At 44.7% G+C, this 14,361-nt stretch overlaps 1 protein-coding gene across 5 annotated transcripts in view; it reads right to left on the bottom strand.

Moving 5' to 3' along the window:
• ETV6 (ETS variant transcription factor 6) overlaps positions 1–14,361 on the bottom strand; it is a 315,993-nt gene that overhangs the window by 253,423 nt on the left and 48,209 nt on the right. Inside the window, exon 3 of one of the 5 annotated variants that reach the window (XM_045061379.1) lies at positions 13,384–13,511. Coding sequence is in view for 3 of the 5 variants with exons in the window: in XM_045061380.1 (XP_044917315.1) it covers positions 1,647–1,679 (33 nt within the window). In the remaining 2 variants the exon portion in view is untranslated. Of the gene's footprint in view, positions 1–1,646; positions 2,002–13,383; positions 13,512–14,361 lie in introns of those variants that run through there. The other 4 variants (XM_045061380.1, XM_045061378.1, XM_045061377.1 and 1 more) reach the window with 4 other exon arrangements.

The following is a 14,361-nucleotide window of genomic DNA, read 5'->3' as shown; positions in this document are numbered from 1 at the left end:
AATTAAATACAATTTACTGATTTAATCCCTATTATGCAGTTCCCTCTGTCTGTGTTGTGAAGTGTCCAAATAGATGATCCATACCGTGCTCATTGTAAAATCTAATTTATACAGCAAAAGAAACTAGTTTTGAAGTATACAAGTAGCTTAAATTATTGACTGGGACACACCCTTCACCACAGACATACGGATAACCCCAGGTATACACAAACACAAAAGTTCCACTGGGCATTCCTGTGAGGCAAAAACAAAGAAACCCAACCCACTTTTTAAGTTCACATTAGCCCTATCTTAAAATCCATGAAAATCTCACCTGATAAGAAACACTAAAATCTGAGTATGATTATGAAAACCTAGCAAGCAAATATAATAAAATACTGTTTCCTTTAAACAGACCCTAATGGAAAAGCCATGTTAAAACAGGAAAGGTTTCTCTAATTCCCCACAGATGAGGAAAACAGGTTATTTGTTCATTGTTTCTGCAGTGTCCACTCAATGAGCACATATTAAACGGCCCAAGCCAAAAACAAACAAACTTCCGTGGCTTCAGCCTCCGGCAGAAGCAGTAGGCTCTTCCACCTGGGGGACAGATGGAATCGTGAAATAAATAAAGTGTTCAATAAATGCGGCGATGGGAAAAATAATTGGGGGAAATGGACAAATCATCTTGCCTCCTCACGGTGGCAAACTTTACAACTTTTTAGAAGCAACAAACCACAGCACCACCGGCTCTATAGATATCGATACATACACATGTACACATACTGGAACCAAACACCGTGTTTGCAAACATCCACCATCCTGCGTTTACAATGCTGCAAAACACCACCAGAAAGCCGGGAGATTTCTACTCTCAGATACCCTCCCCGCACTGTCAAACAGGGAAGGTCACTTTGCCTGGTCACTCAGATAATGCATCACAGGAGTTTTCTACTTTGGGATTACTCAACTCTCCTATGCATCGGAGTACAATAACCACTCGGCAACTTTAATTACCTTGCTTTAAAAAAGAAAGAACGAAATTCATTGTGCAAATGCCCAGGAAAAGCTGACACCAGGGCTGTCTTTCCGACAGTGCTTGAAATTACAATCAGAGGAGGGGGGAAAAATCCAGTCTGATCTGACCCCGGGAGTCCTTTAAGGGGGGAAAAAAAAAAAAAAGTTCTTCAGCTCCCGTTGGAGATGCAGTCACTTTTTTTTTTTTCCTAAGGAGACCACCCCTCCGGAACAAAAGTTACATTTCAGTCACATGTTGGCAGTAGGAGTAGGAGCAGGTTTGTTGTTGTTTTGTTTTTGTTTTTGTTTTTTTTTACAAAAGCGCACTAATTACGGGGGTGTCTTACAGGTCTAGAGACCACTCGGGTTCCTCCTGCCCAATTGTGACGGGCATTCAATTGTCAAAAAGAAAGGGGGTGGGCTGGGGGGGGGGGCGAGGAGCCGAGATGGGGCTCGGCGGGGGGAGCAGCAAGGTTACACGAAAGGGTACAGCCGCCGCCGCGAGCTGCATCTCCTTCCCCGGCGCCCCAAATAATTCACTGCAACCGAGGCAACTGCAACAGCCCCCTCGGAAGAGCCCAGCACTGCTGCCCCGGCCGGTGCAGCTCAAGGTTTCCGAGCACGCAGAGGGAGGGGGAGAAGATCTTTACCTTAATGCTACACTGAGCAGGAGTCTCAGACATGTCTCACAGCGAGAGAGATCAGGAAGTTCTCAGTTTTTTTCCACTTTCCTTTCCTCTCCCCAACCCAGAAGCGCTCCACGGCCAGCCGGACGCGGTCATTTAAGAAGTTTCTTGCAGCATCTCTCCCGGCAGCCGCCCCGGGGGTCTGCGAGCGCGCGGGGCGGGGCGGCCGGCGGAGTTGGGTGCGCGGGGCGGCGGGGGCGTGGGAGCCGGGCCCGAGCGCGGCGGCGGGGTCTGCAGGTCGCGGCGCGGCGCGGCGACCCGGGGCGCAGCCCGGCCGGCCTCCCGCTCTCTCCTCCCACCCGCGGCCGGCGCCCCCGCCCCCCGCCCTCCCGCCGCTCTCCCTCGCTCTCTCGAATGTTTTCCTTCCTGGAAGAGAGAAACTGAAAGGCAGAACTGAGAAAGCTCTTTGCTCATTGATCTTGAGAGTTTCAGTGCAGAAACTGACGTGAATTCCCAGCACTGAGCTCTGCCTCTTAAAGGAGCCACCAGGAAATAAAAGCTCGGGTTACAGCCCGGCATCGGGGAAATAAAAGCCGGGCGGGGGGAGGGGCGGCGGCGGAGGGAAGCCGGGGAGCGGGGCCGCGCGAGGCCAGGGCCGCCAGCGGAGCGCGCGGCGCAGCCCCCCGCAGCGCGGCCCACGCGCGTCCGCGCAGCCGTGATCCCCTCTGCGGGCCGGGAGCCCGGCTGCCCGGGCGCGGCCGGGCAATCGCCAGGTCCGGGGAGACACGTTGGAAAAAAAACGTTACGCTGGGGCCCCAGAAACCACAAGACAGGTTTTGTGAAACGCCTCCCACCTTCCCCGCCTCGGTCTCTGAGCTACCCTGAAATGCACGAGGTTCCCCCCCCACCCCCCCCCCCGCCGCCCCGCTTCCCCGCGCCCCAGCAGAGACGCAGTGAGAATAATCATGTATGAAGGGACATTCCGGTAAGGACGCGGAATCCAAAGGAGGAAATAAAACAATAGCCTTTGTTCTGCTTCTCGACCGCTGCCTCTTTAAGAGAATCCACCAGGAAATGGGAGATCGGGTTACAGCCTGCACACGGGGAAATGTGGGAGAGCGAGCGCCGGAGCGCGACGCCGCCGGAGACAAAGCCGGGCGGCCGCGCCGCAGACGCGGGGGGACTGCCGGGCGGGGGGGATTCCCCGCGAAGGTGGGCTCCCCGAAAAGAGCAGGCGCCGCGCGCGCCCGTGGGGGGGGGGGGGTCGGGGGCGGGGTGCGGCCGCCGCAGGCGCTTCCCCAACCGGGCACGCGTTCTGGGGAAGGGAAGGCTGCTGGGCAGTTATCAAAGGCGGTTGAGTTCCTTTTCCTGAGCGCCCCCCCCCCTTCCTGCCGTTTCGAAATCCGCTGTCCATTTAAAGAAATAGCGGCCGCTACCAACCGAAATAGGTGACTCGACTGCAAAGTTGACAGGACGTGTTCCCGAACATAATACCCCTCCCCGGGACCGCTTCTCTGAAACCGTCATTGGCCGGTTGGATGACCCTGAGATCCCGCCAGGGGAGGAATCTTTGGCTGGAAAAACAATCGTGGGGAAGCAAAATCCGGCGGGGCTGAGGGTTCTAGCCTTGAGCACATGTGGTCTGAATGCTCTCTTATTTTTATTGTCATTCGTAGTCTCTTACCACGTTCTGAAGTGTCCACTGCAAAACGCTGAGAACATAATTATGTGTTAAATTCCAAACCCCTGCTGATACATACATAGGAGTTTAATGTGTAGATGTGTATTATATTACAAACGTATAAACACGTATGTATAAGTATGTGCCTAATTGTGTGTGTATTGTGTGTGTGTGTGTGTGTGTGTGTGTGTGTGTGTGTGTAAAACAGGACAGATTTCCCAGTTCCCCACCCTACAGATTTTTCCTACTCACTTGTCTTCAACTCTCCACATAATAAAATGTGTTCGGACCTCTTCACACATCAAAAGAACGTTCTGAACCAGAAGTGATTAAGGGGGTCGGGATGGAAGAGTCCTATTGCTGGAATGGTGGGAAAAATGGTTTTTTGTGAGCCTCCAGAGATCTCAGCAGTTTTTGTCACCTGGTAGTTCTATCGTCCCCAAGAGGGCTCATGTCCACACCAACTCCTCCACCTGCAGTCCACCCCATCCGACACCCTCCTTAGCTCCTTAGCGCCCCCCCCCCATTATCTCTCTGCCTTTGATCCCTCTACTTATGTTGCAGACATTGACTCCTATTGCTGGATTAAATCCTATAAACCTCTGTATCACTTACTTACCAATAAGATCTTTGGCAACTCTCAGCTTCTGTTAAAGGTGGGAACTAGTACCTATCTCATAAGAGTTCAAGCAAATGTATACAAGGTACATAATTACCTGACACTTGCTACATATTATATGTGCTCAATGTTAGCTACAATTATTTAACCTCACGACTGAATTAACTCTCAACTTCCTTTCCTCCTTACCTTCTCCGAGTGACTCATAGAAGTAATTTGAATTAGAAAGTGTGTGATTCCAAAGCAAAACAATAGTTATGGAAAACTGTACGTTTAGACCAGAGGTTGGCAATCTCTTTCTGTAAAGGGCCAGACACAAAACATTTGAGGGTTTGTGTGCAAAGATGTAGAATCGAGGATATTATGTAGATACTTCTATAACTAGAGAGGAAATAAATATCCACGTTTTTTATTGACAAAATGTAAGGTGTAATAATAATAATTGTAATCAAGTCTAATAATGAGAGGAATTGAATTTTTTTCGGGAGGGGGGGATTAACATTTTACTTAGTTGAACACCAGTTCAGAATTAGTGTTCTCTATCATCAAAACTAATTGTTTATCTATCTGTTAATGCTGATCTGTAATGAAATTTTACACATTTCATTTTTGAAAACATTTTCTCACCCAGATAGGTCCTGACAAATAATCCATGAATGTGTGATTTTAGTCAAGCATATTCATTGCTTAGAACGCATTCATACAATTCTATTAGAATGCTATTAAGTTCTCTTGATATTTCCCCTTCAGCATGCCATTACATTGCAGATTAAGCACATTCAGTGGAAAATTAGGTGGAAGTGCCTCAGTTGCACAGTTAAGTGGGTTTTAAACACGGAAATTTAGTTTTCAGTTGCATCAAAATCCAAAAACCACTATTGGAATTGTAGTTTGGGGTCAGCACAACGTAGCTGCTGTAAATGTGTGTTGGAATAGAAATATTGTTCTCCTTTTCACTTTGGATAGCATGGGAAGTTGATAAAGCAGCTTGATATTATTTGTGATTGCAACAATGTTAGTCATGTCAAAATGATTTGACTGCAGTACAAACTTCACACGTTGCTCTGTTTTGCCTTGTAGTTTTAGGTTTGATTCATGAAAAACATCAAGTCTGTAGCAAAAGCTAATTTCCAAAGACACTCAGCTTTCAGTAATCATAGTTGAGGGAAGGTTTCACTTATTTATTCCCGCTTATCAGTTGTTTCTCTATTCCTCGTTTCCTGAATTTTTGGCAAATTGGGCATTTTTTTTTCATATTCCACTAAAATTCCTAGGTTGTCTTTGTAGCTTTTCTCCTTTATGTTAAATATAGCTGTCCTCTAAGAATTAGAGTTTGCACCTTTAATTATAAGAGTTTATGTTCAAATAATAGTATTCTATTATCAGAATATGTAAGAAACTTACAACAGCATAATTCCATAATTATTCCATAATTATTCCATAATTCCCTCTCCCATCCCTTATGATACGGGCATATCTTTTACTTCTATGTGTTATAAAACCCACATACGTTGTGGGGTAATATTTTGATATTTTAAAAATTGCAAATACATGTATATAATGAAGGTACTAAAATATATGTTTCTTTTTAATTTGCCCAGATATTTGCCCTTTCTGGTACTTCTTAATTTCTTCTTGCAGATATGGTATCATTTTTCCTTGGCCTCAAGAACTTTTGGCATTTCTTGTAGTGCAGGTTGTTGGAGGTAAAGTCTCTCAGCTTTTGTCTGTGTGGGGATGTCTTTATTTCACATTCATTTTTGAAGGATAATTTGCAGTATATAAATTTTAGGTTGACAGATTCTTTTTCCTTTTGGCACTTTTTTTTTTTCCAACGTTTATTTATTTTTTTGGGACAGAGAGAGACAGAGCATGAACGGGGGAGGGGCAGAGAGAGAGGGAGACACAGAATCGGAAACAGGCTCCAGGCTCCGAGCCATCAGCCCAGAGCCTGACGCGGGGCTCGAACTCACGGACCGCGAGATCGGGACCTGGCTGAAGTCGGACGCTTAACCGACTGCGCCACCCAGGCGCCCCATCTTTTGGCACTTTAAAGATGTCATTCCACTTCTGTCTCCATTATTTTTGATTAGAAGTCATTTGTAGTTCAGATTCTAACTCCCTGTGTATAGTATCTTTTTTTTTTTCTCTCTAGCTGCTTTTAAGGTCTAAATTTGGTTTTCAGAATTTTGACTGTGATGTGCCTAAGTGTAGTTGTTTTTGTTTTTGGTTTTGGTTTTTTTTGTATTTATTCTTCTTGATGTTGGCAGAAATTCTTGGACTATAAGTTGATATCTTTCATCCGTCTTGGAAAATTCTCATCTATTACCTGTCTGAATATTGTTTCTGCTCATGTTCTCTCTCCCCTCCTTTTATTACCCTACTGATACAAATATTAGACCACATGACCTTTTATAGTTCTAAAGTAACTCTGATCTGTTACTTGGTCCACAGTTCTAAAGTAACTCTGATCTGTTACAATTTGGATACCTTCTATTTATCTTTTTATACATTTCTTTCCTCTTCCTGTTTCCATTGTACTGTCAAGCCAGCCCATCTGATTAATTCCCACTGTTTTTTCACGTTTAGCATTTCCCTTTTTTTTTATATTCTCCGCCACTTTTTTGAAGTTGCCCGTATCTTCATGCATGGCCTCTATGTTTTCCTTTACGTCCTTCAGCATTTTTGTCATACTGTGACAATTCTAAAATCTGGGTTCTTTCCTGGTTCACTTCTGTTGATGTTTTCCTTTCTTGGCCATGGGTCATGTTTTCTTATTTGTGTACGTGTCTTGATATTGTTTCCTGTGTGCCGGACATTTTATGTGAAAACACAGTAGACAAAGAATTAAATGATGTTTTCCTCCAAAAAGGGTTAATACCTTCTCCTATAATACCACCAGAATTGGGACTGAGTCTGTATGATGTGTAATTAAACTGACTTTGGGGTTTGTTATAATTTTTTAGTTTGATTCAATTCACCACTGGCTTCGAAAATTTTGAAGGCAGGACTAGGACTTTTCCTACAAGCAAATGTTGATTTACAGCTCTTATTCTCCACTTTGCTGCTCTGCTGGATATCTTCCTTAGCTTGAAGCCTTGGGAGAGGATCTCAGTTCTCTTCTGCTCCTACCCCCAAACTTTCTTAGCCAAAGGCCTGGAATGCCAGGGGTCCCCTCTCAGCTCTTCTACTCCTCTACAAGACTTTCCTAGGGGCACTTGGGTGGTTCAGTTGGCTGAGTGTCAGCTCAGGTCATGATCTTGCAGTTCGTGGGTTCAAGCCCTGCGTCGGGCTCTGTGCTGACAGCTCAGAGCCTGGAACCTGCTTCGGATTCTGTGTCTCCCTCTCTCTCTGCCCCTCCCCAGTTTGCGCTGTGTGTGTGTCTCTCTCTCTCCCCAAAACAAATAAACATAAAAAAAAAATTTAAAAGTCAAGAGAGATGAGAGTACAGAGGAGTTTAAGTGAACTAAATTTCAGATAATGACAAGGATGAGAGGAAAGATCCATAGTGGTTCTCACTCCTGTCTGGAGCAAAGGGAAGAGAAATCCACCACAGATGATGGTAAGGAGAAATCAGCCTACCTTCTAACAAAGTTTGATGGGTGCTTCTAACAAAGCTGAAGTCAGGTGCTTAACTGACTGAACCACCCAGGCGCCCCTCTCTGACTTTTTTTAAAACTATAATTATGTAGATTATTTGGCTTGTATTGGGTGTTACGGAGTGAATTGTGGCTCTTGTGACTCACTACATACAAACATGAAGAGGAACCTGAATGTCTAATCTTTATCCTCCAAAAGAGCGATGAGGATGGGCAAGGACTGGGGAAGAATGAACAATTAAGAATGTGTGGAAAAAGGGGTGCCTGGGTGGCTCAGTCGGCTGGGCGTCTGACTTTGGCTCAGGTCATGATCTCATGGTCCAGGAGTTGGAGCCCCGCGTTGGGCTCTGTGCTGCCAGCTCAGAGCCTGGAGCCTGCTTCAGATTCTGTGTGTCCCTCTCTCTCTGCCCCTACCTCTCTCATGCTCTGTCTCTGTCTCTCTCTCTCAAAGATAAATAAGTGTTAAAATAAAATAAAAAAAAGAACGTGTGGTAATGGATGGGGTGCCTGGGTGGGTCATGATCTCTTGAACGATTCTTGGGTTCAAGACCCGCATCATGATCTCTTGAACGATTTTTGGGTTCAAGACCCGCATCTGGCTCTGTGCTGACAGCTCAGAGCCTGGAGCCTGCTTTGGATTCTGTGTCTCCCTCTCTCTCTCTGCCCCTCCCCCATTCTCACTCTGTCTCTTTCTCTCTCAAAAATAAATAAACATTAACAAAATTAGAAAAAAAAGAATGTGTGGAAGTGGATTGTTTAATTTAAAAACCAAAGCCATTACAGTATCATCTTTTTTTAATGAAAATAGCACTTTAAACAATATAACTATAGTAAGAAACACCATCCATGTATCTCTGTGAAACCAGAATTGCTTAACCTAAGAGGAGTCTGTTATAACTGGTGGGGTGGGAAAGAAGAAGAGAAATGTTTATGCTTATCCAAACAAGACATAGATTTTGAAATCTTAAGAATGACTGCCCTAAACTACATATTTCCTTTATTACATCAACTGGGGTACAATCAGAAAAGCAGAATCATGGAGGAGGGGGCAGTGTGTGTGTGTGTGTGTGTGTGTGTGTGTGTGTGTGTGTATCTATATAGTGATCCTCCTTCTCTGATTGCATGGTGATTGATATAATAACGGAAATATATATATGACAGTCAGGTAGAGCAAACGGATATAAAGTGGGTGAAATTAAGAGCAAGCTAGAATACAAAAATATGAGCCCATGAGGATGGACCAAAACACATGACATTCATTGCCCCTGACCTTGATATAGGCTTGGGTATCCTATACCCAAGCTAGGGCCCTTTTTCATGCAACTACGCACACACACACACACACACACACACACACACACACACACACGCGCGCGCGCGCTGGCCCAGGAGTTTCCGAAGATAAAGGAGGATCTTGGCAAAGGTTGATCAGTCATAGGCTCAGCTGCTGCCACACACCAATGAAGTGAGGCAACAGATGAATGACAACGTGTGGGATCTACAAAAATGCGGCTTCATTTCTACCCAGATCACACAAGACGCTCCCATGGACCACCCTAACTGAAAACAGAGAGAGAAGTGAATTCTGGGAATGTAGGGAAACCCAAGTGTTCACATTACAAAGTCACCGCAGGGGCACCTGGGTGGTTCATTTGGTTGAGTGCTTGACTTTAACTCAGGTGACAATCTCATGGTTCGTGACTTTGAGCCCCACGTCGGTCTCTGCACTATCAGCACAGAGTTCTTGGAATTCTTGAATTCTCTCCTTTCTCTCTTCCCTACCCCTGCTCTCTCCCTCTCTCCACCCACCCCCCTTCAAAATAAATAAACATTTTTTTTAAGTTAGAAAAACAGCCACTGCAATAGTTTTCCCTAAGCCTTCTCTGACAGTTATATTTTTAGAATTGTTCACTACTGTCACATCTTTTCCCATCTAACCTTCAAACTATTCTCTTCCACATGCCTTCTTTCTATGGTTTCCCCATCTTCGTTACTAACGCCACAATATCACCAACCTCCAACTTAACCTCAAAATAATTTTTGACCTGCTGCTCCCTTTTATGTCATGTATATTGCCTGCTCCCCAATCTCTGTTTCATTCACAGATTCTCCTCATTTTCCCAGAAGCAGCAACTCTTCAGTTTGGGTTATTGCCACTTCTTTTCTTCCACCACCAAACGTCTATGGTTCATCCGTAATCTACTGAGTATGTCTGCCCAAATCTCTTCGTTAGTTTCCCCTTATCTGCAGGGGATATATTCCAAGACCCCAAAACCACAGGTAGTATTGAACCCCACATGTACTATGTTTTTTTTTCCTATTCATACATATCTACCTCTGATAGTTTAATTTATAAATTAGGTGCAGTAAGAGAGTAACAACAACAATAATAAAATAGAACAATTACAATAATACACCGTAAAGAAGTTATGTGAATATGGTCTTTCTCTCTCTCAAAATATCTTATTGTACTGTACCCATCCTTCCACTTGTGACGATGAGATGATAAAATGCCTACATGACGAGATGAAATAAGGTGAATGACATGGGCACTGTGAATTAGTGTTAGGCTACCATTGGCCTTCTGGTGATAAGTCAGAGGGAGGATCATCTGCCTACAGACTACAGTTGACAGAGGGTGACTAAAACCATGGAAAGTGAAACCATGGAATGGGGGGGGAACTACTGTACTTTCATTTCTGTCTTTCTGTCTTGTCCTATATTACTCAGAATTCTACCCACACACCTAAGCTGTGAAACCGTTTGTTTTCTGTCAAGTTGGACCTGACGCTCACGTCTTTCATAAATCCATCCTTCACTATATAAATGGAAGGTATCCACAAGTTAAGGAGTTGGAATACTGGAGCGGATGCATTATGTAAGAACTGTTCAGCCATCCCCTACTTATGACCCAGGAGGGTTCAGAAGACATTTCCTTCATCAAGGCTTTAAGAAATGCATTGTTGAAGCAAACAACAACATCTGTGCACAGTTTTGTATTAGCCATTCTCTATAAGCCATTAATGCTCTCACTAAACTGGGTCCCTTGAATTCACTGGGGATAGTGGGACACTGGAATGACAGGCACCAAGTGACGTGACTTAACTATCTTAACTACCAGAAACAAGGGAAACATTGTAATAATGGACAGAGCTAAAGAGATAATCAGAATGGCTTGCTCTTTGGCATTGGCTAATTCATTGTAGTCTTCCTAGGATTGAAATATGTAGACACCCCACTAATGTCTTACTTGGCTTGTATGAACAAAAAAAGCTCCAGGCCTGGAGTAAAGACTTCTGACTTCAATCCAAGAGTAGATAGTCCTAGATCCTCCAATGATTCCCAGACTTGATTCAATCTGGATAAGTTAGATGCAGAGCTCCTTAAATGAAGATGAGGCAAGTCTCCTTGAGGAACAGCCCTGCTACGTTGCCAAAATGTGTACTGTAAATCTTCCACCTTCCCTTCCAAAGACACTGTGGCAACTTACCGGTATTATTGCACATTAAGGGAGGGGAAATAACCAGGATTTGGGGTATTACTCATTACTAGCTCTGAATTAATGATGATTCCTAGAACCCCAAATGTCACTGTGGTGTGACAGTCGGAGTAGGGCCTAAGAAGTCAGGGAATAAATGGAGTTTTGGCTTGAGCCCAACTCATAGTGGACCTAGTGGAAGTCCAAACCCACTCCATGATTATTTTCCAGTTCTGAAATGCAGAGTTTACATATTCCGCGAATGACAGAATCCCACATTGTTCCCCAAATTATGGAGTGAGGGCTTTATGGTAGAAAAAGCCAGGAGGAAGTCCCTAAAAGTCCTTTTACTTGCCAAAACGGTTAACCAAAGGCAACATAGCATTCTCAGAATAGTGTCACCACTAAGGCTTTGAAAATTGGACAAGTGGTGATTTCTAATACATTCCCATTTATTTCACCTATTTGGCCTGTGAAGAAAAGCTAGATTTGGGGGAATGCTGGTAGATTGTAGTGAATTTTGTCAGGTCATAATTCTAATCACAGCTACTCTTCCAAATGAGGCTTCCATATTGGAGCAAACTGATACAATCCTTGGTCCTTAGTATGCACCTCTTGATCTGATTAATACTTTTCCTTTTATCTTTCATAACAAAGACTATAAAAAGCAGTTTGCTTTCAAATGGTGGGGCTAGCAATGTACTTCACTGTCCTAATCCATTACCCATAATCCCATGTAAAAATATCTTTATTGCCTCTCCATTCCACGAAATATCATCTTGGTCCATCGTAGCAATTATAGCATGTTGATTGGACCTGATGAGCAGGAAGTAACAAATATCCAAAGGGTGAGAAATAAATCTCATCAAAGTTCTGGGGACTTCCACCTTAGTGACTGCCTCCTCTGATCTGGGGCATGGTCGAGATATCTCTGCTAAGGTGAAAAATTTGCTGCACCTAGCTGCTCCTACTCCAAAGACAGAAACACAACATTTAGTGGGTTTCTAGTGTTCGGGGAAAGAGAAGGCTCGGCAACAGGTCCAAGTTAGGTGCCAGCCCCCCTGGCACTTGAGCCCTTTGGTCCAGAAGGCCCACTGATACTTAAAACGTCTGTGACAAATAGGGATGTTGTATGGGGCCCTTGGCAGGATCCTGGGTGAATTACAGAGCAGTCCTGTAGGATTTGGAGCGACGCTATGCCACCTTCTAAAGATAACCATTCTTGGGGTGCCTGGGTGGCTCAGTCTTGCTAAGCACCTGACTTCAGCTCAGGTCATGATCTCACAGTCCGTGAGTTCGAGCCCTGTGTCAGGCTCTGTGCTGACAGCTCAGAGCCTGGAGCCTGCTTTGGATTCTGTGTCTCCCTCTCTCTCTGCGCCCCCCCCCCCCCACCGCTCACGCTCTGTCTCTCTGTGTCTCAAAAATAAATAAAAACATTTAAAAAAATTTTTAAAAATAAAGGTAACCATTCTCCTTTTAAGAAATAGCTTCTGGTTTGCTACTGAACCCTGAAAGAGACTGAAGGCTTGACTTTGGACTCCCAAGTTGCCATAGACCCTGAACTGCTCATTTGAGGTATTGTTTAACCCACGAAGGCATTAGGTGGGGCATGCACCGAGCGCTGCAACATGAGTAGAAATAATATATGTAAAATCCGGCCCAGGTAGGTCCTGATGGTACAAGTAGGTTGCATCAGCACCTGACCCCGATTCCGATGGCTCTGATTCCTAGTAATTGTCTCCTCTGTCTCCACCCACACCTCTGGCCTTTCGGGAAGTCCTCTGTGTCCACTGTACTAAAGAAGACAAAATTCAGGCCTGACTACAGATGGGTTTTCAGGGTACAATGGCAGCACCCGAACGCGGATAGCTGCCACACTACCACCCCACTCAGAAGAGGCCCCAAGGACAGTCGTTATGGAAAATCTCTCAGGGGTCCGAGCCGGATAGAGATTTGCCTGTCCTGCCCGCAATGTTTCTGGCAACACCACCTTCTGCGAACCACAAAATGTCTCACTCATCCTCATGGCGTTGCACACGGCATTGCTTTCTGAACAGAAAACCGATGTTACACCAAATGAATGACAGCAGTGGGCTCGGGCTCATGGGATTCACTGGGGTTATCATGTTCTCCATCACTTGGAAGCAGTTGGCCTGACAGGACCGGGGAATGGCCTTTTGAAGACTTCGATGGGGTGCCAGCCGGATGGCAACACTTTTCGGGGAAGAATAATGTCTTACAGGATGTGATATACACGCTGAGTAAGCAGCCACCATATGGCACTTTTTATCTCAGTTCCAAGAATCAAGGGATGGAAGTGGGATTGCTCCTCTTATTAATAACGCTAACGGTCCACCAGAAAAACCATGCTTTCCTTCCCTCACCTTTGTGCGCTGTTGGTTTAGAGGTCTTAAGTTTCCAAAGGAAGAGTGCTTTCACTAGGGGTACAAAACTGATTCCATTGAACTGGAAGCTGGTGCTGCAACCTGGCCATTTGGGTCTTCTCATGCCGCTGAATCAACAAGGAAAAAAAAAAAAGAAAGTGCCTTACTATATTAGCTGGTTGATGGATCCTACTCCTCAAGGGGAAATTGGATTGCTGCTACAAAATGAGGGCAGAAGGAGAAATCTCTGGAATTCAACAGATCCTCTGGGAATACCTCTTCATACTCTATACTCCTATGTGCTATGAAAAATGTTGATAGAGGGGCGCCTGGGTGGCTCAGTCGGTTGAGCGTCTGACTTCGGCTCAGGTCATGATCTTGCAGTCTGTGGGTTCGAGCCCCGCGTCAGGCTCTGTGCTGACGGCTCACAGCCTGGAGCCTGCTTCAGATTCTGTGTCTCCTTCTCTCTTTGCCCCTCCCCAACTTGTGCTCTGTCTCTCTGTGTCTCTCAAAAAGAAATAAATGTAAAAAAAAATTTTTTTTAATGTTGATAGAAAGTCACAGCAACCCAATATAGCAGGACTGCAAATGACACAGAACCTTTAGGAATGAAGGTTTGGGTCACCAAATCTGAATGCTTACTGAGAGCAACAAATACTAACCCAAATACTCTCTGGGTAGTGGAGAAAGGAGTTTATAAATACCAGCTATGACCATGTGAGCAATCGCAGAAATGAGGATTGTAGTAGTCATGAGTATATTTTCTCCTTGATATGACTATATTCATACATGTGTATATAGACACAAATACGCACCATTTCTTTTTTTCTCTCCCATTCCTCTACTGTCTAACATAAAATGTTAACTTTATGCATTAGTATGTGAGTTACAAGATATCCAAGAAGGAGTGGGACAAGATATCCAAGAAGGAGTCCTATAACAGTGCCTTTTCAGTTGCATGAGGGGTAGTTACATTTT

This window comes from Felis catus, chromosome B4, assembly GCF_018350175.1.
Source record: "Felis catus isolate Fca126 chromosome B4, F.catus_Fca126_mat1.0, whole genome shotgun sequence".
In the NCBI taxonomy this organism is placed as follows: domain Eukaryota; kingdom Metazoa; phylum Chordata; class Mammalia; order Carnivora; family Felidae; genus Felis; species Felis catus.
The sequence above is the reverse complement of the archived record's forward strand: the minus strand, read 5'-3'. Positions and strand labels throughout refer to the sequence as shown.